Source organism: Anopheles merus, chromosome X (assembly GCF_017562075.2).
Source record: "Anopheles merus strain MAF chromosome X, AmerM5.1, whole genome shotgun sequence".
Taxonomy (NCBI): Eukaryota; Metazoa; Arthropoda; class Insecta; order Diptera; family Culicidae; genus Anopheles; species Anopheles merus.
Window position 1 is genome coordinate 9010020 of NC_054081.1, and position 26169 is coordinate 9036188.

At 47.1% G+C, this 26169-nt stretch overlaps 1 protein-coding gene across 1 annotated transcript in view; it reads left to right on the forward strand.

Moving 5' to 3' along the window:
- LOC121589766 (eye-specific diacylglycerol kinase) overlaps positions 1-26169 on the forward strand; it is a 130062-nt gene that overhangs the window by 49028 nt on the left and 54865 nt on the right. The window contains exons 3-4 of the mRNA XM_041908888.1: positions 24087-24465; positions 24572-26167. Of these exons, the coding sequence (XP_041764822.1) occupies positions 24376-24465; positions 24572-26167 (1686 nt within the window). The 5' untranslated portion in view covers positions 24087-24375. The remainder of the gene's footprint in view (positions 1-24086; positions 24466-24571; positions 26168-26169) is intronic.

Here is a 26169-nt window from a genome sequence, read left to right on the forward strand (position 1 = left end):
CGCTAATGGGCGCAGCGCGAGAAAGGAAACAGTGCCCGCCCCGGAAGCGTTGGCGAAAATGGCTAAGCATTAGCACGTTTTCCGCTTTCGGTGAAATAGCGCCGCGATAGGTAGGGACGGCGTGCGAGCGATGGCAAAGAAAAAGCTTTACACACACTCCTTCAGTATCCGGTCGCGTAGCATGTAAGGGGGAAAGAAAGAAGAAGAAATCCCCCCCCCCCCCCCACCGGTCGTTCAACAAAACCGAGCTCTGATGGCTTAAGATTTAGCAGCAAAATAGAAGCGACAAAAACCGTTCGGAAATGTATCACCTATCACGGTTGCTTCATCCCTTTTGCAACAAAATAAAAGAAAAAGGCGGAGGGCAAAAATCGTCCCTTTTTTTCTCTCGTTTGCTTCCCTCTGCTTCATCCGCTTGTGCCTGTGGTGTGCCTTAGAACGGGCGCTACTTTTTTTCTGACTTGCCACACTCACACACACTCGCTCTCCAACACACTCCATTTTTGGACGCTCCAGCAGCAGCAGCAGCAGAGTGCCGAGTGGTGGAGATTCGCTTAAAAGGTTATGAAAAATCAATTTATACCCTTCGCGTGCAGGGTCGGGTGGTTGAACGGTTGAAAATGGTTCGGAAATGCGCTTCCGGGCTTCCTCCACCTTCACGCCCACTAGAGGCAACGTGTGTGAAAGTTGATAATGAAAGTGTGACACAAGCAAAACGATGCAACGTACGTAGTGAGCGGACTTGCTGCCAGCTTTACCGGCGACGGTGTAGCTGCTGACTTTCGAAACGTCGGCACTGGAAGCAGTGCATTTGCAATACGCCGTGTACAATTGCATACATTTCGGGGCGCTTTTTCAAACGCGATTGAGTGATGGAACACCCCGAGACGTGGTGGGCTTTTATTACTCTGCGCGGAGAAATGGAAATCGTGCCGATTAGTGCTGTAAAATGATCAATCGCACAGTATAACTTTAGGCGCTTTAAAGTCTTTTCATTCTCTACGATGGTTTTATCTCAAGCGCCTAAATGTATGCAAGTTGATAGTTGTGTTTATAATTTTGTTTTTTTTTTTGCTTTACTCATTCGAAACAACCCAATTGACATTTTCGAGTTCTAAACTTCGAGCTATTTGCCTTAAACTGCCACCTTAAACTTCCCTTAAACTGCACCAATTTAAGGGATTTTTAGAACAAGCCGTTTAATATTCACTGAGATAGGGTTTTTTCGTCGCTTTCTTCTTCTTTTCTTATTCAGAAAGAATGGTTGTTTTCTTCTTAGTCCTTTAGGAGATAACGTTTCCTATCCTATCCTATCACTGGAGGTGTAGTAATTTTATACCAAAAAATACCAAATTTTCACAAAATAACGACGTGCGAAAAATGCCTTCTTTGTTCGTCAAATATTTAATCAAATCAATCAAAAACTAAATGAACGCCACCATCATCCGATAGAAGAAGGTCATACACACGCGCAAACGAAAGTTTGACGCGTTTATCATGGTTTATCATGCACAAATCCACAATTTCGGTATTTCGAGAACCATTCGAGCAGATTATGGTTAAACATTTAGAACAAATGTCAGTTGTGCTGGCACCTCAAACTTCCCTTAAACTGCACCAGTTTAAGGGACTTTTAGGACAAGCCCTTTAAAATCGACTGTGATGTGTGTTTTTCGTTGCTTTCTTCTCTTATCTTTGGGAAATAATGTTTTGAATCAGTATTACTGGTCGTATACAGTCATTATCCGATATACGGTATCGTACGGGACTCCAATACAAAAAAGAGTTTATACTACCGGTTCAGGGATCGAAAAGTATCGAAACAGAATTTTGAATTAAATATGTTAATTGAAAAACAGGCATCTTTTCCACACATTTGGTGCAACATGGTTTTTGACCATTAGCAAAATTCAAAAAGAGTATAAAATATTTCAAAATATACAAATATTTTGAAAAGACTATATGGAGCTGTCATTTTATGAGGAATCGAGTACCGCGTACTGCAGGTAATTACTGTAGTTATATTAAAAAAAAGAAATCGAATTGTTACAAAATAACGCCGCCTGCAAGTGCGCCTTCTTTTTGCTCTAAATATTAAGGTAAATGAATCCAAAACGAATTGGATGCCGTCATCATTCAATATAAGAAAGTTATTCGTATGCACAAACGAAATATTGACGCTTTGCATACAGTTTATCACACACAAAACCACAATTTATGGTATCGCGAGCGCCATTCGAGCAGATCACGGTTAAAATCCTAGAACAAATGTCAGTTGGGAATAAACACCGCCGAGAACAATGAAGCATTACATAACTTCAGGCGCTCCAAATACCACTTCAATAGATGTTTTGCTCGGTAGTTAACTACGCTTAACGAAACAGGTCAATAAGCCAGCCAGGTCAATATGCAAGCGCTAACCAGTGGCCGCAACGCAGATTGCATACCTTTCGGGCGCAGCAGTAGCAGCCTGTTAGCGAAGACATAAATAATTCTCGTGGCACGCACAGCACCGTGGGCTGTACGTGATGCGACCGGTGGACAAAATGGAGGGCCGCCGTGTCGACTCGCTGACCGCTTGCGGCAACGGGCCAGTAAACCAGTGGGCGCTTGTGCCATTAGCATTTCGGTGTTCGGTTATTGATCCGCTCTCGGTCGGGGAGGGGCAAACCCTAACCTAGCCCAATCGAACGGGTGGGGGGGGGGGGTGACGGCCCGACCGTTTCTTCGCCGAGCGAGAACGAGATGCCACACACAAGACAGAGAGCAATGGAGCGAAAGAGAGCTAGCGAAAGCAACAGAGACGCTCAGGATGGAGCGTGACCGCACTTGGGGCTGGTTTTCGAAGGTAGCAGGAAGAGGGGTGCGGGCGGTGGGGGGGCATATTCAATGGTTTCGTTCGCTTTCGCTACTTCGCCCCCAGCAGCAAGCAAACGTAATTTGACAAATAGTCAGTCGGGTCGAACGGTTTATTATCTTCTTTCGTTTGCTGCCGGCTCTCGCGTCGCGGGCGGTATCAGCAAACGACAATCTCGATGGTTTTGCTGTGTTTGATGTTGTTTTTTTTTTATGGGTGCTCGTGTGATGTTTGCAAACCATAAAAAAAGAAGCCCACGCTCGTTTGAGGTCGCAGCCAGCTGAAAAGTATTGAACAGTGGTGGTGATGGTGGTTTTTATTTCGCTCGTTTGTCGCTATGATATCTAAATTTTTCATCACGACGGTAGCGGTTCTACAAGATGTCGGCTAATGTTTTACTCTTACACTGCACCATCCCCACAGCAGCGGTACAAAGTTTGGTGCTGGAGTGGCGCTTACAGGGTCTTCCAAGTCATTTTTGAGTGTTTAAAAATGGTTTTTAATCGCGTGCAAGAAGTTATTACACGACACGATATTTCATTTTCGTCATAATTATTTTTAATTTCTTCAGCATGATTTTCAACACATGCATTTTGATGCAGTTTTATTATAAAACCGTACCAAAAAGTATCAAAATGCATTAAAAATCACCTTTCAAAATGTTGTACAATGCGATTGAAAATGTTGATGTGTTGAAAATCTTGCCGAAGAAATTGAAAATTATTACGACGGAAATGAAAGGACAGCTTAATGTGGATTAACATCTTGCACGCGGTGAGTAACAGTGTTTACATTCGAAAGTGACTAGGAGAACCCTGTAAATGCGGCTTTTCTTGGGGCGCCTGCCAGTAGGCAACGCGCGTAACAAAATCACCTTTGCACACCAACCGCTGGCGTTCGGGCTTGCACCAACGAGCAGCTGGGGTGGGTGGCAAGCGTCATCAACCGCTTGCTTGTCCGTCTGTTTGTTCTTCTTGAGCACTCCTCCTCCAACCCTTCCCTCCTCTGCCTCATCATCCCATCGCATGATGAATTACACCAGTAACTGATGAGAGCATGATGAGAGGAACAACGAACTCAAAACAAAAAAAAAAAATACATAAAACGAAATGTAGCAATGAGCTGATGGGAAATGGAAATGTCATCAGAAAGACGACACACACACACACACATACACACAGACACCTGACGTATCAAGCCAGTTTAAATGTCATTAGAATTTTCCACGCGAACGGTCCACGGATCCGGCTGGCGCTGGCGAGGCAATGACACACTCATCGGGTGATCAAACACATCCTTTAAACAGGGCGGGTTGGAGGGTATGGATGGGGGCGGGCTACTAACGGCACAGTTGGCACACAAACCGTTTGCTATCATTACAGCAGCGGGAAGCGCAGCGCGCTTACTGCTTTACGGCTAATACTCGGCCAGCTGCGTGCCGCTGGTGTCATATTAGAAGACGGTGTGTCGCGCTTTTTATTGCCCCGCCATCCCGTGGCTCTGGCCGTGTGGTTCCGCAAGCAAGCGGGAGGGGGAAAAAAAACGAAACATTCAACCCGCTTGCCAGCAATGGGGAAAATTCTCCTACACCCCTATGTATTTTTTTTTGGCGCTTCCTTTATCGCGGGCTTTATGCGGTCGCAACGTCATCGCTCGCTGTCCGGTGACGCGGGCGTGTTTATTTTTATTCCTTTCGCTTGCTGCGGCCGTGGCTTCCGGGTGCAGCATGACGGACGATGAAAGGACTGGGCGTTCGATGCGATTGGCACAACGGTAGCTTCCGCGGCTTGCGGCGTACCGATGCTGCTTGCCATCATCCGGTCGGTTGCACGGCCGTCACTCGCACATTGGCCGGTGCCGGACGTTATAGAAGAAGGAACTACAATGAAAAGAGGGGGGAAAATGAAACAAATAAAAAAAAACACACACACACACATTGTACACTTATCGTCGAACAGTAGTTTTATGAGCATTGGACGACAGGGACGGAACAACTGAAATCAATGCACCGTCAACGATCGCTCGCTGGCTACAAACCGGTGCTGAAGAGGGGTTGGGGAGTAGGTGGGGGTGGGGAAGTGTTTGGGGTAGGGGTAATAAAATAGCTTCACATTCTGCTGTATCGCACAGCAACCCGTGTGCAGCCGTGTCAGAAGGCGTGTGTCTGCGGTCCTTTCGGTCTGTCACACGCCAAGGAGAGGGTTTTAGCTTTTCCCCGACAGTAGATCCAACCGTTCGGGGCAGCAAGCATGCTTGTTTGAATGGGGCGCACTGCCATCATGTTGCTTTCCGTTCCGTTCCGTTTCCGCTCCGTTCGCTGTCGGTCCGATAAGCGTTCGGCAGCGTCGTGGCGTCGTAAACGTGACACAGTTTGTAGCGCAATTACCGTTTCGATAACTGTGCAGGCCATAAAACTATCATCAGCACCGGACGGATGGGGTGGGGAGAGAGAGAGGCAACCGGCTACTTGCGACGCTCACGGAAATATCTTGAAGCAGGTTGAGCCCCTGTTGGAGCAACTCTTCTACGCTTGACGGCGGTAGAACGCGATTGACATTGGTAAATTCGGAGACAAAGTGAATGGGTGAAAATGAAACTTGCTCACCTCTGGTCCTGGTAGCTAGCGACAGTGCGCCTGAAAGGTAGGCAAGCCGCAAATTAATTGAAATTTTAACATTTTGCAACGACTTGTTTTTTTTATGTTCACCCAAAAGCATTGCTGCAACGGAGTGTTGGGAGGGAACATACAACATCGGCTACAAGCTATCATTTTCTCGAAATCCAATCAAATGATTACTTCTTTTTAGACATACCGTCCGAATCCTAGTTTTTCACTTTTTCTCTACAGACGTACCGTACCTTTCACGGGGCAAAGTTCGGATGGCTGAATCTGATACAAAAACAATCATTAAATTACATAATTTGCTGCCACTTCTCTACCATCTAATCGAAAGTGTTGATGTGCGCCTGAATGGTAGGCTACGCGCATTGCAAGCATGCTTGCTGCAACAGGAGAAGCTTTTCTACTGCTTGCATGTAGCAATTTTGTCATAAAATGCATCATTGTTCAGTCAGAGTCCCAACCTGAGCAGTTTTCACAGCACTTCCAACATTGCGCAACGAACCCTATTGTAGTTTTACGTTCTTTTGATTGGATTCGCTGGTCCAGTGCTTTAAAAGAACTTGCCTATGTGCGACGTAGTCGTGCCCCGTGGCGGAATGGCGCAGGGAGTATGAAAGCTGACTAAAAGCATCTTCCTTTGAGTGGTTTACATTACATTACACCGTTGCGGCCCCGGCCGGCTTTGGGTCCGTGTTCAGTAAAATAAACCTTTTTGCGCTGCGGTCACTGGGCAGCATCAATTTCGATGCAAAATTGTGCCGCGAGCGCAATTACGGCGATGAACGGCGAAAGGGCGAAACGTTCAAACCCGACAGGAACCCTTCCCGAAATCCATTTGCACACAAATTACATCATCGTCGGGCCGTCCTCGTGGTTGTTTGTTGTCTTGCTGTCTGCTCCGGCTCCGGCTAAATTATTAATGCATCGGGGATAAAATCTTGATCGTGTCTTGAACGGTGAAAATGCGGGTGAATCCCGGCTCCAGAAGCGGCTGAACGCGTTCCAATTCCCAATGGACGCAACCATGTGTAGAGCGCTGCGCGGGCAAGGAGGGATTGCTGGAACTGCACTCAGCAGCTCGATTGGCTGCACCCACAGCAACCGTAAGCATGGCAGGAGGGAGCATGGCGCGCAGAAAGTGTGCGAAGATGCTCTGCTGGAATCGCTTGCAGCTACACCTGAGAGCCGGCAACCTGCTGATTGTGTCCTGCCAGTTGGGCCTTCAATTTGCCGTAAGCCGCCGGCTGCTGCCCCAATGGACGGGCAGCTACCTTCGCGGCAGCACATCGCCCCGGATCGAAGGCAACGATATGGTTTCGAATTTTAATTAGCTGCTAATGAAAGTATTTCCTACGCGCACGCTACTCCGCTGGTGCGATTTGACACCTTGGTCGGTGCGCAGGGCTGGCAGGGCAGGCCGGTTGATTCGATTAGCTGTGCTGTGCTGTGCCCGTGTGACGGACGTGCTCGTGGCAAGGGAACGCCCCACGGGAACGGTGGATTCATTACCGCTGGCACAAACTCATCGCATCGCAAGTGTCGGGCTCTGCTTTAATACCACTCAGTTGCTTCGCTCGAGCAACGTTTGCTCTCTCCGCCTGTCTACGTGTAGTGCGTAGTATGTACGTAGCCCGAGGTACATACTGCCACAATTAAGCGGCACGCTTCATTTGTCGATTTGGTCGAGCAAAAGACCATATCGTGGTGTTGGCAGACCTTCCAGCAGGTCAATCCAGCACGGTGGGTTAATGATATTAAAATTTTACCTTTTTACCCTACATTACCCATCTACCCATCGGTGCAGCGATGAAGTGGAGGCGTTTTTGTGCAATTTAATGCGTTGTAAATAAATAAAAAAAAACATCTCTATCGGGAAAGTGTAATCGGGTGATCATTAAAATTCAATAAAAATTAAATCCGTTACATACGCAATCGTTGCTCCCCCTGGTCGGCGCGTTGCTCCGTCTCGGCGAAAGAGATGAGCTTAAAACCTAACAGACGTATCTGCTGCTGTTAGGGATGTACCGAACCGGGTATTTTCGATTTCGGGAGAAAAGAAATCCACGGGTGCATGTTAAAACGCAGTTTTCACGAGTAAATTTCAGTTTTTTTTCCATGCCAAGGCCGCTTAGACCTTGCATGAAAGGGATGGTGAAAGTTTGTTTTTTGTGTGCTATTTTTCATTACATATTTATCAGAAAATGGCTTATCGTACACGCAAACAGACGCTATTCAAGTTTTCGACAGTAAAACATGTTGAAATATTGAATTAAATGCATTTGCGTGTGATTTCCCGCTTACCATTATTTTTTCACCGTGAGCAAAGCCGGGAAGCATAAGGAAATGCATTTAATCTATTACGCACAATATGTTTTAAAGCCTCAACAGTCGGGGAATTGAAGATTCTTTATTGTGGTGTAGGATAAACCATATTCTGATGAATATTTAATGAAATATAGTGAAAATGCTAAAAATGTTCGTTCAATTTTACTGGAAATGTAATTGGGGCTTGATTAGTGATATAGACGTGTAAATTGAAAAAAAGTGGAATTTATCCTTTTTATAAGTCATCGTGAAATGATGGAAGATGTTGACAGAGATTGATAAAGTTGAATAATCAGTTCGTGCTTTTGAAAACATTGTGCGAATCGTTTAGAAATCTGATCTCCGTTTGTGCGACATCTTCATCGGGAAAATACACTGCTTTCCAGCTCAGTTTCCAATGTAGACAGCCTTATTCAAAACATGCATCATGTTTTTCAACAGCTGTCATTACATGTGACAGCTGAGTTGTTGAAAAACCCTCTTGCGATTGTTGAATGATGGCGTTTACATTAGAATTGACCCGGGAATGGTAGCCTTGTTAAGTATGCCATAAAATGTATCATATAATTAGGTACAGCGACCATTAATTTGCTTAAGCTGCGAGTGTGTACGTGTTTGTTTTAAATAAACATTTGAGATTGATATTTAATACAAGTGGCAAAAATCAAACAATTGTTTCATGCAAAAGAAAATACCACACATTTATACCAAATGCTTGTAAAAAGGAAAAAAAAACCCGTAAAACCCCCAAAATATCCCAAGTGACATTTGCTCGAAATTGTTTTCGCATATCTGCTCGATTAGTACTCAAAATACCTGAAATTGTGGTTTTGTGTGTGATTAAGTGTATTGAAAGCGCCAAGATGTGTTGTGTTCTTAACTTAGAAGTTCCTCCTTCGATGAACGATGCCGCCGAGCTCATTTTTCATTTATAGCCATGTTTTTCTGGTGAAAAACGAAACATAATTTTGTGTGACGTTATTCTATGAAAAATGGATATAATTTAAGTATAAAATGGGTACTTGACCAACTATAATGATAGGAAACATCATTTTCGATCGAATCTGGAAGAAAGCAACGAAAAAGTCTTATCACAGTTGATTTTACAGGACTTTTTCTAAATTCCCTTAAACTGGTGCAGTTTAAGGGAAGTTAAAGGCCAGTTTAAGGGAATTTGCTCGAATTCCTGGTTATTCGTGCTCGAAAATGTTAATTGGGAAGTGACATTTGCTCAAAATTGTTTTCGCATATCTGCTCGATTAGTACTCGATACGCTAGAAATTGTGAATTTGTGTGTGATCGAGTGTGTAGAAAGCGCCAAGATGTGTTGTGTTCGTAAATTAGAAGTTCCTCTACCGATGGACGATGGCGTCGAGCTCATTTTTCATTCATAGTTATGGTTTTTTGATGAAAAACAAAAGATAATATTGTGTGACGTTGTTTTATAAAAAAATGGATATGATTTAAGCATAAAATCGGTACATGACCAACTATAACGATAGGAAACATCATTTCGGAGCGAATCTAGAAGAAAGTAACGAAAAAACCGCATCACAGTTGATTTTAAAGGCCTTTTTCTGAATTCCCTTAAACTTAAAGGGAAGTTTAAGGCTCCCGTTTAAGAGAATTTGCTCGCATTACCGATTACTCGTGCTCGAATATGTCAATTGGGAGGTCAAGGGAATTTGCTCGAATTTCCGATTATTCGTGCTCGAAAATGTCAGTTGGGATAAATACCGCGTAAGAAGATGTTTACTCCCTCGGTACAACACTGGCTGCGCTTATTGGCTTGACACCGGCGTTAGCAACGTCTCCTCGCGCTCACGGTTCGATCGGCAGCAAATCTGGTTGTGGAAATACAATTTTGAAACAATTCAAACCAATGCCCGATGGCAGCAGCGCTGTTTGGCTGAGTAAAATAATTTCCGTGAAAAAATAAATACATAACTAAAAGAGATATTAATTTCACACACGTTAGCAGAGTGTACTTTCTCGCTCATTAAAAACGATTGAAAAAAAAAACCACTGACGCATTCCAGGTATCACTTTATGAATGTATCTGTGGTGACAAATACGTGCTCCACTGTATGCCCGCATCGCTCTTTGAAATCGATACATTATTCCCAGTGGTCAGTGTTTGCTGTTTGAAGTAGGAAACAAATGATCAGCCGTGTTGACCCCTAGCCGGCGCCAAGTCAAACAATTAAGATACATTAATTAAAATGTGCCTTTTGGGCTGAAACTTGAAAACTGAAACTAATGAGCAGTGGTGTGATACATATTTTTATTCTATTTTTAAACTTTGATTGTTTAACTAGATCAGCTTGATTCTGTTTGATGTGATGTTTCGTTGGAAAATAGACATGGAACTGGGTGTAACCTGCCCTGCACAGTACACGCATACACACATGTGAGAGGGAGAGAGAGCGTGGGAGAGACCATATAATGGCCCCACAAATGGGGATTCTTGCGGGGAAAACAGGGCACATATTAAAAATACGGGACATCGATTATTTTTCCTTTAGCAAAGGCTTTAAACGTTAAATGGGGCCATTCCGTTACTTAATCACCAAAAAAACCATTATTTCGTGAAATGTGTCAACATTTTCCAAAAATCCTTAGGATTTCATAACGAAACTCTTATTTTTGTTAACGTTCTAAATGACCACATAACAACTCAATTATTATCTTTTTTAACATAATTATTATCAAATGATATTGTTTTATTAAAATTGCCTTTTGACCATATTAACGTATTTTTAAGTGTTTTCTTTATGATATTGCCATAATAGGTACGCAAAATAGGCATGTTTGTATAGTGGTGTTAGTTATACGATCAGTAAAAAAAGCATGACATTTTATAATTTATTGGCGAAATTTTTGTCATGTCGTACTGTTTTCATTAACATAAGCAACAGAAATGAGTTTTCTGTAAGTAGTTTACCAAACAAAGGCCAAAATTCGCTTATCTGCCTTAGTGAAAAATCGACCTCAAATCAAGCTTTCTTATCCGGGTGTGGGTTGACGAAGGTGTTACACAGTACTTTAGTCAATATTTTCATCAACCAAATGAAAGTAATCCTTGCTATTCCTACAAAAACAGCCTCAAAACTAAGTTCCATTGATATTATATACTGTTTTTGAGGTATCTTTGTTTATCACCACTATAGGAACACAATACGACGACTAAAGGACCCATACCACCATGACACAAGGAAGCAGTCACAAAAATATGATTTTTTTTCGTAAATTTGATGTGTTTCATAGTAAAAATGGTTGTGATTGCGAAGATAAAACATATTACAATTGCTATGTGTTAAAATATTCATGAATCTACCTTTCTGACACTTTGAATCGATTGAAATACATTTGTACCACTACAAATTGCATCACTATTGGTACATTTACCCTAGTGGAACTCTATTTTGCCTAAGCAAAAATCAAGAAAAAAAAACAAATTCTCAATGCAAATTGTGATTGTGATCTTAATTTCACATCGGCACCAAAAAACGTACCAAGAACACAGATATTGCTCATTATGCAAGATTTTATTTGTTGAAGGTCCTATCACATTGGGGAATTAAGAATAGAATAGCTTTTACCACACCAGGAAAAAAGGAATTGGTCCAGACCAATGTAGATCCTGTTCCTTAGCTAGTTATTTCATTTCCATATTTAAATTCCATTATTATGTACAAAAGTGGCAAGTCTTACGCGATAATGGGTACGAAACTATTTGTAGACTCTGTCAAGAAAGAGACTCGCACAAGTTGTGCAAACTGTTACTGGCATTGTTAAGATGGCAAAACACGGAGAAAGAGCGAACATTGTTTGTTTGCGAGAAAGCGTGGGCAAAATGCACGTTTTGAACCAGCTGCTCGAAAAAAGGTGACAAAAGTTATGAACAAAACGGAATGTGGGAAGTGGGTGCTATTGCAATGACTTCGTTCGTCCGGTTTTGGGACGAGATCTTGTTCATCTTGCTTTAATTAAGAACAATGCTCTACCGTGACACGCATGCATTTACAAAACTTTTGGGCAGCGTTGGCAAGGGAGCACGAACGACCGGGCGAAGCACTGGCCGAAGCGCACTGGCAGCAGGCGGCCTTCCGGGGTTGGACAGTTGGACAGCGGGCAGGCAAAGAAAAGAATAAACACGAGCAAACAAATAACTACCCTTCAGCAGGCGGGATGTCGCTTGCGTGCCGTGGCGAAAGTTTTAATTGGCTGCCATTAATCATATTCGGATGCGGTTCATCTGCCCGGCCGGAACCGCCCAGCACTAGAATGGAGGCGCCTGGTGCCCGGTGGAGACTCCACGCTCTCGGCTCGCCGTGACGCGCGGGTAAAATGGCTGGCTGCCGGCGGAGTGATGTGCGTGGTCCGCAAAGGGATCGCTAATGGGCGGCCGCTCAGTTGCTGCGGATCGCGCGCAGGCAGCGGGAAATAATAATGGTGCGACTAATGGAACGCGATTCAAATTACATCGGTTTGGCTTTTATCGTTGTGTTTGGGTTGCTGTTTTTTTTCTTCTTCGTCACAAAAACGGCTTAGCAAGAGATGTGTTTTGGTTTTTTTTTGTTTTGTTTCATCTGTTGTTTGGGAAAAGTGTAGTGTAGCGAAATAGTACATCGATAGGGACTAGTCGAGAGCTGGTAAAGACGAAAGATGTGTGGTCGTTGTTAGGACCGGTCCTGCTGAATAAAAACAAACAAGTTTGACACATTACTTGCATTAAAACAATAACTTTGCCTTCATTGAGGAAGGCAGACTTCAACCTACCCAAGTTACATTTTTGAGCTCGAAAATCGAGCTGTTTGGCTTCAGTTGTTTTTTAGTTCATGTGGACCCTTAAAATTTCCTTAAAAAAACCAATTTAAGGAAGTTGTAGAACTAGTTCTTTTATTTTTGTTTGGGTTCATTTTTCCTTATTCCATTATGAAAAAAAAGTTATCGATCCTTCCAAAGGTGGTCGTGTATAGTGAGGGGAGCTCAGAATCGGACCTACCCGATTCCGATTCCGTGTTCGGAATCAATTCCGTAGCCAATTCCGATGCTGGAATCGATTCCGATCCCGAAGTCGATTCCAGAGTTGGTTTCGGAGCCCATTCCGGAGTTGAATCTAGAGCCGATTCCGGAGCCGACACCGGAATCGATTCGAAAGTCGACTCCGGAATCGATTCCAGGATCGGAATCGGCTCCGAATTCAGAACTTGACTCCAGAAATGGAATGGTTTGAATTGAAATAAGAAGTGTGGGAAGCGAAATAAGTCCGCGAATCTCCATATGAATAGATCATTTACAAGTACATTTTGATTCTTTGTCGCTGTCGCTGATTTCGGAGTCAATTTCGATGTCGGAACCGATTTTGAATCCGGAGTCAATTTCGGAACCGAATCCGATTCCGGAGCTGATTCTGATTCCGGAACCGATTCCGGATCCAATTCCCATTTCGGAGCCGATTCCGGAACTAATTCCGGAGCCGATTCCAGAACTGATTTCGGAGCCAATTCCGGAACCAACTCCGGAGCCGATTCCGGAGTTGGTTCCGGAGCCGATTCCGAATTTGGTTCCGGAATCGATTCTGGAAACTGATTCCGGACCTACTATTCGGAATCGATTCCAGCAAATTTCGGAGCTAGTCGGAATCGATTCCGACGCAATCTTCATTTTCCCCATCACTAGTCGTGTAGCCATTATTATACTGAAAAGCAGCGAATTTTGAATAAATAACGCTGCTCAAAAAACACTTTTTTCTGCGTAAAATTTTTATCGGAAATGAATGTAAAATGAATAAGCTTGATATAATTGTCCTCCGATAGCTCGAAATTCAGCATTACGTAGCAACGTAGCAAATTTTAACGCTTAAAACATGAAAAAATCCCACACAAAGTCCACAGTTTCTGGTGTTTCGAGCACCAATCGAGCAGATCACGGAACATCATAAAATAAGCAAAACATTCACCTGGGCGGGGTTAGCTTACAGATCTAACACATTACTGATGCTGATCAGCTAATTTCTGTGTTCTTTGTGTCTGTTGCGAACTACCGTCAATAGCAAACAGCCTATCAAATAGCACTCAGTGTGTGATTTCTAGCGAGCAATTCGACTCCTAAATGTATGCAAGCATTTAATTCCAGCCACTCGCTCGAAAGCTTTGGCTCGGTGGTTAGGTACCTTTGGGTTAGAAAACAACGTATCACGTTTCTCCTGTGTGTGTGTGTGTGTTTGTGGTTTTTCGTGCGTTTAGCATTTAGTAGGTTGGGAACTGTTGGACTTAAAATCAGGTGGCTTTTGTTCGTTCTCTGGTTTGGATTGGTTTAATTAATTAGTTTTGCATTTTTGGTATACAAATAAATGCATACTAATATATTTGAATTTTAACAAACAAACCAAAATTATCGCCATCATAGGTCATACACTGGCCATACAATTCTAAAGCGTTCGAAGCATTTGGCATTATTTGCCGCCTGCAAGTAGGCAACTGTAGCAGTTTTACTACTCGAACGTTCGTAGAGCAAACACTGGCGCCTAAATGTAGGCAACTGCGATACAAAAAGTGTTCTTATTGAAGCACAGCCAAGCGCACATTCAAATCCACCGGCTCTAAGTGACTTGCAGTAAATTCCCTTCTTACCATACTGTGCCGGTAACGGCAATAGTGCCAAATCATTCAACCGTTATATATACCCTTATTCGCCTGTTGCGAGGGGAGCAACAAAGAAAGTGCAAAAAAGTACCCATTTTCTTACCTAATAAAGTTTCGGTTCATTGGTCCAGCCGGTCCAGGTCCATTCTCACCCTTGGGCAACCGTATATTACACCTCGATCTAAAACGGTGTTCGAGGTTGCGAACTAATTAGAGTCTGTAGGGTTTAGGCAGACCCCACACCACGTCAGATGCGTTCATTCGCACGCGCTTTTGCGCTCGGTTTGGAGCACGGCACTGCTGTCAAAAGTGAAACCTTTCCGGGCCAAAAAGTGTAACAATCACTGTCACGTTATTATTAGAGCTGTGAAAGGATTTGCGCGCGTTCATGGTGCGACCAGGAGGCTGGTTTAGCAAATCCACCCTAGGTAAGCGCAATTGCATCCTGGAGGGTGTTTATTGCGCGCCCGTTGGGCCCGACACTGCCGGACAAAGGAACGGGTTTTTTTGTCCACATTTTCCACTTGATACGCAGCAAGTTATGCGTATACGTGTTGAGCTTTTGCTCCCTACTATTGGGCCGCTGTGGAGTCGGTAGTTGTTTTTTTGGTTTTGGTTGTGTTCTTTGTGTGTTGCGTCGATTTCAGGTTGAAGGATAGTTCATAAACCGTTCCTCTAGGGCAAGCCCGAATCGCTTTCGTCTGCTGATAGCGCTGAAGTTGTGTTTGCTTCGTTATTCTCGTCATCTAATACCGGCGCCGTGCTTCTCTGGCCTAGTGTCATTCTGGGAATGGACGGAAAGGATCCTCTGCCTTTTTATTTTGTGCGCTGTCACTTTTTTACGTTGTTGGGCACAAAAACAGGATCGCTTTGACAAGCCGTGCATTTATCATGGAACAGTAGCAGCTTCCGGAAAGCAATTGCAGTTTTACTTCTTCTAAGTGGACATCACCTTGTTCTTTCCGTTTTTTCTCCCCGTGCACCTACTGGCTGAGCTGCAACCGTGTGGAAGCAACAGCAATACCAAAAATCAAATCGAAAGTCGAGCTGATGTTTGGCTGATGCGTGCTTCGAGCTCGTTGGTAAGGGTTGTTTCCGGTTGTAATTGACATGTATCAGCGCAGCCTCGCAGACGGATGACGCGTTGGTGTTGAAATGCTACACATTAGTGATGGGCAAAGATGGGAAACATCTGGTGTTGACTCCAATGCGACTTCGAAAATTTCGGAACTAATACCGGAAGGAAGATCTGCCCAGAATTATCTTGAGCCGTTCGGAAACGTCGTGGAGTTGTCTGGGTTTAGAGTCTTCGGGAGTCATGCGGAGTCATCGGGAGACGTCCCGAGTTATGCGAAGACAGCCAGAATCGTCCACAGTCATCTAGAGTCGTGCGGAGTCGTCCGAGCTCGTCTGAAGTATTTGTATTCCGGAGTCTTTCGGAGTCATCCAGAGCTATCCGGAGTCATCTGAATTTCCCAGAGTCCTCTGGAGTCGTTCAGAGTTGAGGTAGGTCGTAAAGATGGCTAACTATCTTGAGCCATTCGGAAACGTCGTGGAGTTGTCTGGGATTAGAGAATCGTCCAGAGTCATCTAGAGTCGTGCAGAGTCGTCCGAGGCCGTCTGAAGTATTTGTAATCCGGAGTCGTTCGGAATCATCCAGAGCTATCCGGAGTTATTTGGATTTTCGGGAGTCGTCCAGAGTCGAGGTAGGTCGTAAACGGCCGGTGCAATGTCAGGACGACTTCGGCTTTGGCCGACTCCAGACGACTCCGGATGACTTCGGATGATTCCAGATATCTCCGGATGACTCCGTACGACTCAGAACAACTCCGAATGACACCAAATTCGGATGACTCCGGAAGGGTCCGGATGACTCAGAACGACTCCAATTCCGGATAACTCCGACTCCGGGCGGAACTAGTGATTCCAATTTAGCAGGAGTCGGATTGAAGTCGTGCTCCAGAGAGCACACCACTGCTACGCATATGCGAAAAAACAACCGATTGCCTACCTGTCAGGCGCAGCGGTACACCCGGGGACAGTTTGCGGAGGAACAAAAAAAGGAATGTACACCAAAATTCAATCACTTGAGTACTTGTGTGTTTGCCATCCCATGTGAGCATATGGGGGAAATTGTCCCTATCAGTTGCCGTGGCTGTTTGTGAGTGTGTGTGTGTGTGTTAAAACGTGCTTCATATTTCAATCGCTTTTTGAGCCTACGGCGCTGGGAATATTACACGGCGTTTGATCTTTTGCGATCGAGTACTTTGCGCTGCCGAGCCCTGAGCTGTCGTTGTTGTTGATGTTTGCTTCTATTCCCTTTTTTCAGCCAATCCAGGTATCTCTCTCTCCTTCTTCCTGCCTCTCTAAGTCCAATGAAATGGCACAAACAGCTCCAGCTGCAATAATAACGGCCGCCCTCGGGCCGGGGCAGCGCATGAATTTCGGCCGAGCAGGACAGCACTGTATCGATGCACCAGGGAAGGGAGAATGGTTTGCATCTGATTTCATTTACTTAATCGTCGCTGGCAGCGATTTTTAGTGAGAGAAGTCGCACAAATCGCTTGCCGTACGCCCGCAGGGCTACCGGTGGAGCGAATGCAGGTGCGCCCGGTCGGGCGCAATGCTTCATGTTTGATGTGCAACTATTTGCAACCGAAACCTTCCCCGTCCTCTTCTTTTCGCTTGTTTGCCGATGCAGCAACAGTTTCACCTAGCTTGAGTGGGGCTTCATTTTTCTGCACAATTTCATCGGACAAAACGGGCGACGGGTCACGCAAATCTCGAACTCTTCGCTTCGCGCAGCCCAACTGCTGCGGATTGTGATTGTCATTCTACGGTGCAAACGGTGCAGTTGAGAGTGTCCTTTTGCCGGATGCGCCAGAGTGCGCTAATTAGGCAAATTAGGCTGCTTAGAGTCTACTGGCAGGCGCACGATAAACGCCTTACCGACCACCAAGCTTGCTATCGTCACCAGCCCAGGTGGGTGCAACTACAGCAACGGTCTTTATTATGCTTTAATGTGTGTTTGTGTGTATGTGTGTGTGTGTGTGTGGGTGTTTTGACAGCTTAAAAATGCAGTGCTGCAAGCAAGAAGCTCGAGAAGCATACCTTCCCGCGGGCATGAAGCTGCATATTAAGCGATGTTTACTGATGATAATGAATCGCAGCAGCCGCTGGCACACACACACTTTCCCACTCTTCAGCTCTCTACACTCCATAGTGTGTGTGTGTGTGTGTGTGTGTGTGTGTTTTACTTTTCTTACCTGTCGAAACTACAAACACGCCTAAAAGTATGCAAACCCGCTTGCCGTAAGCACGCAAAAGCACTTTATTTATCACAGTCGCAATTAAAATAGCTGCGAGTTGTGTGCTGTTCGATTCCCGGAGCACTATTAGCTGCCTCATTAGGAGGCAAAGTGGAGTCACACCGACCACCACGTGTCGGATTGCATACTGGTAGGCGCGAATATACGCGCTGCCCGTGATGCAATCGTGTGCTGCCTGCCTAACCTGTTGCATTCCGTGGCTGTGGCAACATGTCCAAAAACTGAAGCCAAAATGCTGCTGGAAAGATTTATGTTGTCCGGGTTGATTGGTGCAGCAAACACGCGCGTTGATCAGGACGAACGCATGACTCTGTCTGCCAACGCTCGTCTCGAACGTAGAATGCACGGAAATGTAATTCCCCTCCACAGACACCCATTTTACTGTGGAACAAGGCCGCTCGCTGGTGGTTTAAAATACACTGGAAGTTAATATGATCGCATATGCAGCAGAGAGTTCCACCGAGCGCGTTATGTTTAGATCGATGGGCCCATCGCTGCTGTAACAGATGTCTGGCAACGATGCGGCATTAGCACTGGTTGCGTGCTGATTCGTTGTATGCAGCTTAAGTCTGAGCTATTGTATCCGGGCTTTAAACGACCCCCAACACCAACACGAGCCCGGGCATTCCATTCCACATTGCGGAATTTGCCCGCTCTGTCGGAGCTAATTTAAGGTTTGATTTTGAATCGCTCTAGGACACGCTTACCACCGCCATGAGAAAGGATGAAATCAATATTCTTGGTAGCAGTTCTTCTGCCATCGGTCCGGTGAGGCCAACGGTTGGCCGAATCGCTTCCACTGCATTCCGTTAAAATCAATCTTCGGTTCGCCCCGGAGGTTCGTGCTGATATTCGGTTGGTTGATTAGGTCCGGTCAGAGTAGTTCGTTGGAAATTTGATATGTCTGTGGTATACCCAAAAACCAGCAGCGCCCCAGTCGCCACCCCTTCCCTCATCAGTTCAGTGCGCTCTACGAATTGCTCGGTAGTGGATGTTTGGAGCGCCTAAACGTTTGCTCTGTGTTTGCTTAGCAGCAGATAATTACTTTTTACAGTGAACTGATTCAATGAAAGCTAAGTAACTGACGCCATTATTTGCATAATTCTAATGTACCAACGCAAAGTTTGCATACCTTTAGGCGTCTTGTTTTGGTCGTTTTTTTTCTTCTTCTTTTCACTCGACCGAGGATGTTGTGAAGATATTGTGCCATAAACATAAGCTTTTTGAAGAGTTTTTTTAGATCATGAAATTAATCATAAAAATAAAATAAAAAACAAACAGAAACAAATGTACATATTGCATACTTTTAGGCGCACTGCCAACACCATTCAATGCCGCATGGTGATAATCAACCATTTTTTTAAAAGTATAATTCATCTACGATGTTTTTTCCCAAAACATAAGTATCTTGCATACCTGCAGGCGCATGCAAGACGTTAGGTGTCATCCATCAATTACGTACCGCAAAAAAAATGCATATTTTAGTGTATTTAGTGTAACAAACTGTAACGTTGAAAGAAACCTCCCCTCCCTCAAATCATCCCACCCCCCTCAAAAAGCTTAGTTTATTGAACAAAATCAGATTTTTTCATGGTTCTCTATAAACAGGTCGATCTCTCCACGAATGTTTCTTTGGCTATAGATGATGTAGCATCATCAAATTTATTATTCTATTTCGCATAACATGTGATGATATAAAACGCATGTCTCATAAATTAGAAACAAAATCGGTAATGTTTGAAAAAGTTTCGGTTTCATTTTCGATGTATTAATAGAATTATGATCAATGATCAACTCTGACGAAAAAACAGCTGACTGCATCAACTTCCTCTCCAATTCGTTTGAAAAAAAAAAAAATGTTTTATAAGCAGGTGGATTGTTTACAGCGTTATAGTTAATTTTCGTGCCGTTTTCTTCCAATCGCATGTCGAAATGTGAATTACATTGTGATTCGAAAAAATAAAATAAACATATTTTGCGTTACGTAACAAAAATTAAATCGTAACGTTTGGCGATGGCCCATCCACCCCCCCCCCCATTATCAGCGTTACATAATTCATGGATGACGCCTTACCAGAATATGGCGCTTCCCATGCTGTGCCTTCTCGATCAAACTGCTTGCAATTTTGAGCTAATTTTATTAAATGAAACGTAATAATGCATACTTGCAGGCGTTTCACATCCTATTCTCCTATTCTTGCCGCCTCTTGTCGAACCCTACTGCATCCTCTGCTGCTGCCTGTTGCGCACATAGAGAGGAAAGAGTTTTCCACCCCGATCCAGACCGGCAGACACATTTGTTCACTTCCGCGACGAAACGACGTTTTGGCAAACTGCCCCGACAAAACTCTCGTGACTCGTTCGATCGGGCGCGTGTGCAACACCGGAACCAGACAGTAATCCGACGTAAATGATGCCTCACTGCCTCACTGTGTGTGCGTGTGTGTGTGAGAGAGTGAAACGAAATAGAACTGACTTGACGGCGCTATAAAACCTGCTGCTGCTGCTTCCCCCCCTTGCCGTTTGTTCTATTGCAGCAAGACGTAGCCGGGCGAATCTGTGTGACGCATACTTGGGTTTGCGTTGAGTATGTTGTTGTTGTTGTTGCAGAAAAAGTGACACAATCTCAGCGCGCGCACTCTCCCCCCCCCCCCCCCCCCCCCAGGGAGAAGTTCGAGAAATCCCCACGGCAAGCACTTTGCCCGTCGTAAAACTGGTGGGGGGGGGGATTCATCAAAGCCGCACAAATCTTGTCTTTATCGTCGGCAAAGGGCGTTCCGGGGAAGCTTGCTGCTGCTGCTGTTCCAGGGCTGCGGCAGCCTTAAGCTGATACGATCGTTTTGAGAGTGCGAGAACGGTTCGGAACGTGTCACCGCTAAGCCCCTGCTAACGTGCGAGCCACATTTCGTCACGTTGTGTCGTGTACGCCGTCACCGAGCTGCAGTGCATCCCCATGCCCAGGCCGCAGGTTTGAGATACTCCTCGGAGCAATCCGTGCGTTCATCCGGCGTTCGCTTGATTAAGCTGCTGACGGGAAGCGATTTACCAACTTCTTCTCGTTGGCTGGACCTGTAATTTGCATAAACAAATCATAACCCGATGGGCGAGCAAGGTAAGGTAAACAAAAATGTTGACTAGGCCAATTTCTTTGGGTCCACAGATTAGCGGGGTCGCGGTAAGGGAATTTGTCATCGGGGGCAGTTCGAGAAAGCAATTTTGTTTCCTTTCTTTTTTCGGTGCGCTTTTTTCCACAACTCACGCTTGGAAATAATCTGTTCCCTGGTTGCTCCGTCTATAAATCCTGTGGCTGCACTTGGCGCACGTGCCAGCAGCGCTGGAAAGCTGTCAACGTGGCACACCACTGCGCTTGGCGTTTGCTGGGGGAGATCAAGTTGTTGTGGATCGCCTCGGATGTAATCACTCACGCGGTCGTGGGGGTTGGGGTGTACCGGCACAGCTGCAATTTATTACACCTAACCAGCGCTCCTCCCCAAACCTCCCCGTTCATTTACCTGTCCGGATGTGTGGCGGCTTTTCGCACGTACTCTCGCCAATGCTAAACACGTACGTGCGTGGTTCGGGCGTGTTTGGCTGCTGTGTTGCGCGAAATTCTACCCTGGCTGGTTTAAAGGGGCAATAGGGGTGGCATCTGTGGTGCCGTTGACGAAAGCACACACTTACAAACACACACACGCACACACACGTATGCTTCGTCAGAGAAAAAGACGTCAGAAACAGCGACTTTGCGGGAAGGGAGGAACATATTTCGCGGCCCGAAAAGTGAACGCGCGAACGGCGATATTGCTCCCCGGGTAGATTTTGGCCTATTTCACCTCCTTTTCCCCTCACCCCTCGCCTTTGTTCCCCCCACTTCGATTTCCCTTGGGCGCGCAAAGGTGTGGGAGTGCCATATCGCTGCATGAATCCCGCATTTTCCCCCTTTTTCTCTACCTGATGCGATCCGCACTTCCATCACTCGCTGTTCTTCTTGGATTATGTCTACTATCACCACGTTTGGATACAGCGGGAAAGAGAGGAAGTGGGTGAGAGCGAGAGGAGAAACAGAAAAGTACAGTCACGAACCGAGGGGCCGCTCATTGCTGCTCGATTGGGCCCCGCATGAGTGTATCTAAGTTGACAGGAGCAGCCAGGATCAATGTCAAGACGTCGTCGTCATGCTCGAACCTTGGACCCCTTTTTTCAACAAGACTGAGTTTACAGTGTTCCAGCGTGGGCAGAAGAGCAACGGCAACGATTCAGCAGAGTCGGTGAGGGCAATGTGGCGAGGGCTTGCCAACTCTGTTTACGATGCGTGCTGCGTATTTTTTGTTGTTCAAGAAACTGAACTGTCCAGCAAAAGGATGGATAAAGTTGGCAAACATATTGGAATCGTCTAAAGCCGTTCAGAGTTGGAGTTGTCCGGAGCCATCTGGAGTCATTCCAAGTCATCCGGAGTTGTCCGGAGTTGGAACTGTCCTGAGTTTTTCGGAGTCATCCGGAGTTATCGGGAGTCAACCGGAGTCATCCGGAGTTGTCCGGAGTTGGAATCGTCCTGTGTAGTTCGGAGTCATCCGGAGTCATCAGGAGTCATACGGAGTTGTTCGGCGTTGGAATCGTCCTGTGTAGTTCGGAGTCATCCGGAGTCATCAGGAGTCATCCGGAGTTATCGGGAATCAACCGGAGTCATCCGGAGTTGTTCGGAGTTGGAATCGTCCTGTGTAGTTCGGAGTCATCCGGAGTCATGAGGAGTCATCCGGAGTTGTTCGGAGTTGGAATCGTCCTGTGTAGTTCGGAGTCATCCGGAGTCATCAGGAGTCATCCGAAGTCCTCCGAAGTAATTTCTAGTCATCCGAAGTCATTCGGAGTCGTCCGGAGTCATTCAAAGTCATCCGGAGTTATTTGGAGACATCTGTAGACATCCGGAGTTATTTGGAGTCATCTGGAGACATTCGGAGTCATCCAATGTCGTTCTGAGTTGTCTGAAGTCATCTGGAGTCTTCAGGGGTCATCCGGAGTCATTCGAAGTCGTCTGGAGTTTTTCCAAGACATTCGAAGTCATCCGGAGTCATCCAGAGTCGGTGTCATCCTGAGTCATCTGGAGTCGTCCGAAGTCATCCCAAGTCATCCGAAGTCATCCGAAGTCATCCGAAGTCATCCGAAGTCATCTGGAGTCATCCAGACTGGTTCTGAGTTATCTTGGGTTCATCCGAAGCCATCCGTAGTCATCCGGAGTCTGCCAGAACCACCCCAAGTCGGAGTCACTCTACTCTAATTGTCTTGTTAAATGTTTTTGTGGTTAGAATTTTTTTTCTGATTCTGACTCCGGGCAACTTGGACTACGCCCGATTTCAGCCGGCTCCGGGCGACTCTGACTTACTCTGGACGACTCTGGACGACTCCGGCCTACTCCAAGCGTAGCAGGTAGTTCCGATTTTGCAGAAGTCGCAGTCGTCAATTGAAGTCGTCCGTCAATTATGTTGGATTAAAGTCGTGGGTGTGGTCCAGAGAACACATAACTAGTCTAGTATGTTTTCTGACAACTCTGTTTGGAGCAGATCTGGCAATTTTTGTGAAGTAAACATTTTTTCCACTTTTTCTAAATGAAAAGAAGAGATTTTTTGGCTCTTCAACGATGTATCGTGTGTACCATAATTGACACATTATTAGCAATAAAGCATTGTTTGCAAATTTACATTAAATCGGTTTCGTTGTATTAAACTGAACCAAAGGAGTAAACATGGTCGTTGGGCACGATTCAAATTCATCGTGGTAGTCAAATTCTGTTTCGTGAGCGACCAAAATTTCCAGCCCACATCGCATCGAATGTCCCGGAAGACCCCTGTACTGCCTGTAAGTACTCGGAAAATCCATACCGGGTAAGCGGCGGCATATCTCACCGAAATGTTGATTTTGCTGGTGGTTTTTCTCGCTGCTGAACTGAGTGGGTAGTGGTAGTGGCAATTTTACGCCTTCTCGAAATAGCGCTTCGCATAACGCGAATGAGTACGCAGAACGTCAGTCGGTGGCGCGTAATGCCAAACTGTGTACTACTTCAGCATCAGCTTGTATTGTCAGGGAAGCATTACACTCACAAAATTTGCTGCAAAACATTACACAGGAAACATCGCTTGCCTCTCGATCAGTGTTTTCCAAAACTCCCATTTGCTCCAGCGTGCTGCTTAACAGCCTCGATAGGCACGGTTTTGTCGTGCAAATTGCATACCTGCCCGGCGCACCCTCAACCATCCATCGTTTGACGAAACCATCGTTTGCTTCTGTACGTTTTCCCATTTTCCCTGCAGCAAGGAACTCTTTCAGTAGCGTCACCGCGTCAGAAGGCTCCCAGCCCGGTGCAGTGGTGCGTAGTGCGGCGATGGGAAGAGAGCCGTACCGCTGGGGCACATCGTAGCCTCGTCGTGACCGGTTGCCTCTGGAGCGCGGAGGAACCACCAGCCAGCAGCAACAGCGGCAGCGGCGGCAGTGTAGCAGTTGTAGTAGCAGCAGCAGCAGCAGCAAACGTAGCAGTAGTAGTAGTAGTAGCGGTGGTAGTGGTAGTAGTAGTGGTAGCGCAGCATCAGCCACGGTCCAACGATGCATCGCCTGCGCAACACCTTCACTAGGTCCCGGACGCCCACGGGTGCGGAGATGAAAACCCAAAGCTCGCTCGAGGTGCCGAAGCAGGTGAGTGTGTTGGGGTTGCTGGTGCAGCGTGTGCAACCATTTTGCAACCATGTTCCCTCTCTCTCTCTCTCTCTCTCTCTTTCTCTTTCCCTTTCTGGTACAACAGGTACGCTCTGCCTCGTTCGACGAGATACAGCTCGAGGCGCAGCGGGCGAGCGGCCAGCAGCGATCCCTGTCGGTGGCGGGAGCGGGCTCATCCACGGCCGACGACGGGGGCTCGGGGGGCATGCCGGGCGTCGGCAGCCTGCTGCTGCAGGTGCCGCAGACGGCGCCCGGCCAGCGGTCGCGCAGCTTCGACCTGGCCGGGTCGGCCTCGGACGAGGGAAGCGCGGTGGCGGCCGCCTTCCTCGACGTGCCGAAGCGCTTCCAGCGCCGCAAGTCGAGCTCGAAGACGCCCCCGCCGTGCATCCACTGCCTGTACCTGGAGGAGTACCGGCGGCTGATCGGGGTGGAGCAGCGGCTCTACTACGACAGCGAGGAGTACCAGGCGTACGTCGACTACACCTCCAGCTCCTGCTCCTCCGGGGACGACGAAGACGACGATGATGGTGACGACGAGGCGGACGAGGCGGGTGGTGAGGAGGACGGCACGGATGCTGACGCTGCCGGGACCGTGCTGCGGGTCAGAGCAACGCACGAGGAGGAGGGGGAGGAGCAGGTGGAAGGGGGGGTGGGCGCGAGTGTGCACCGAGTGGCGGCGGTCGGGCTCGCCGGTCCCAGCGGCGGTCCGGAAGAAGCGAGAACACACTTTACCGATGGCTACTACGACTACGACTACTACTACGACGACGACGAGGACGAGGAGGAGGACGAAACGGAGGAGGCGGAACCGGACGAGGAGAATGAGCAGCATTGCACCACCGCCACCATCGCCGCCATCGCCACTACTAAGGTGGAGCAGAAAAAGGAGGCGGAGCTCACGTTCGGGCTGGAGGCGCCCGCCTACGACTACGCCTCCCTGTTTCAGCGCGTCTCCCCCCGGCGCCGACCACGCGTCGACGGAGAAGGCAGCACGCTGCTGTCACCGCCGGCGTCCATTGCTTCGCCGTGCCGCATCACGCTCACCCTTTCCCCGACCAAACCAGACGAAGAGGAAGACCAGCAGCAGCAGCAGCAGCAGCAACAATCACAGCAAACAGAGCTTCGCACGGCAGAGATCGCACTGATGCTGCCCGATGACGGCAGTAGTGGCGAGCTGGGCGCGGTAGCAGAAGCGCACGACACACGGCCACCCCTGCCGGTGACGGTCGAGCCGGCGGAGGATGGCGTGGAGCCGCCCGCGCCGAGCCGCACCCGCCGCCGGTCCATCTCGCGCCAGGAAGCGATCATCGTCGAGCCGACGGGCAGCTCGCTCGAGAACGTCTCGAACGCGTCCGAAAGCCGGCCGGCCACGCCGCCCCGCCTCGTACCCGACATCCACACCAGCAGCGACGAGCTCGACTGCCAGCAGCAGCAGCAGCAGCGAGACCGCGCGGCACAGCGGGGCCGAGCCGCATCGATGGGTCCGATTTTGGCGGGCGCCACTGTGCGCCCGGCCCCGCCGCAGGAATCGCCGCCACCGTCGGCCGGCCCGACGGTCCAGCTGCCGCCGCCGTCGTCGGCCGCCACATCGCAGGCGGCCGACTTCGTGCGCGACATCTACCTGCAGGTGCCGGACCTGAAGCGGGACCGGGCCGCCTCCGTCGACTCCTGCTTCGCCAAGGT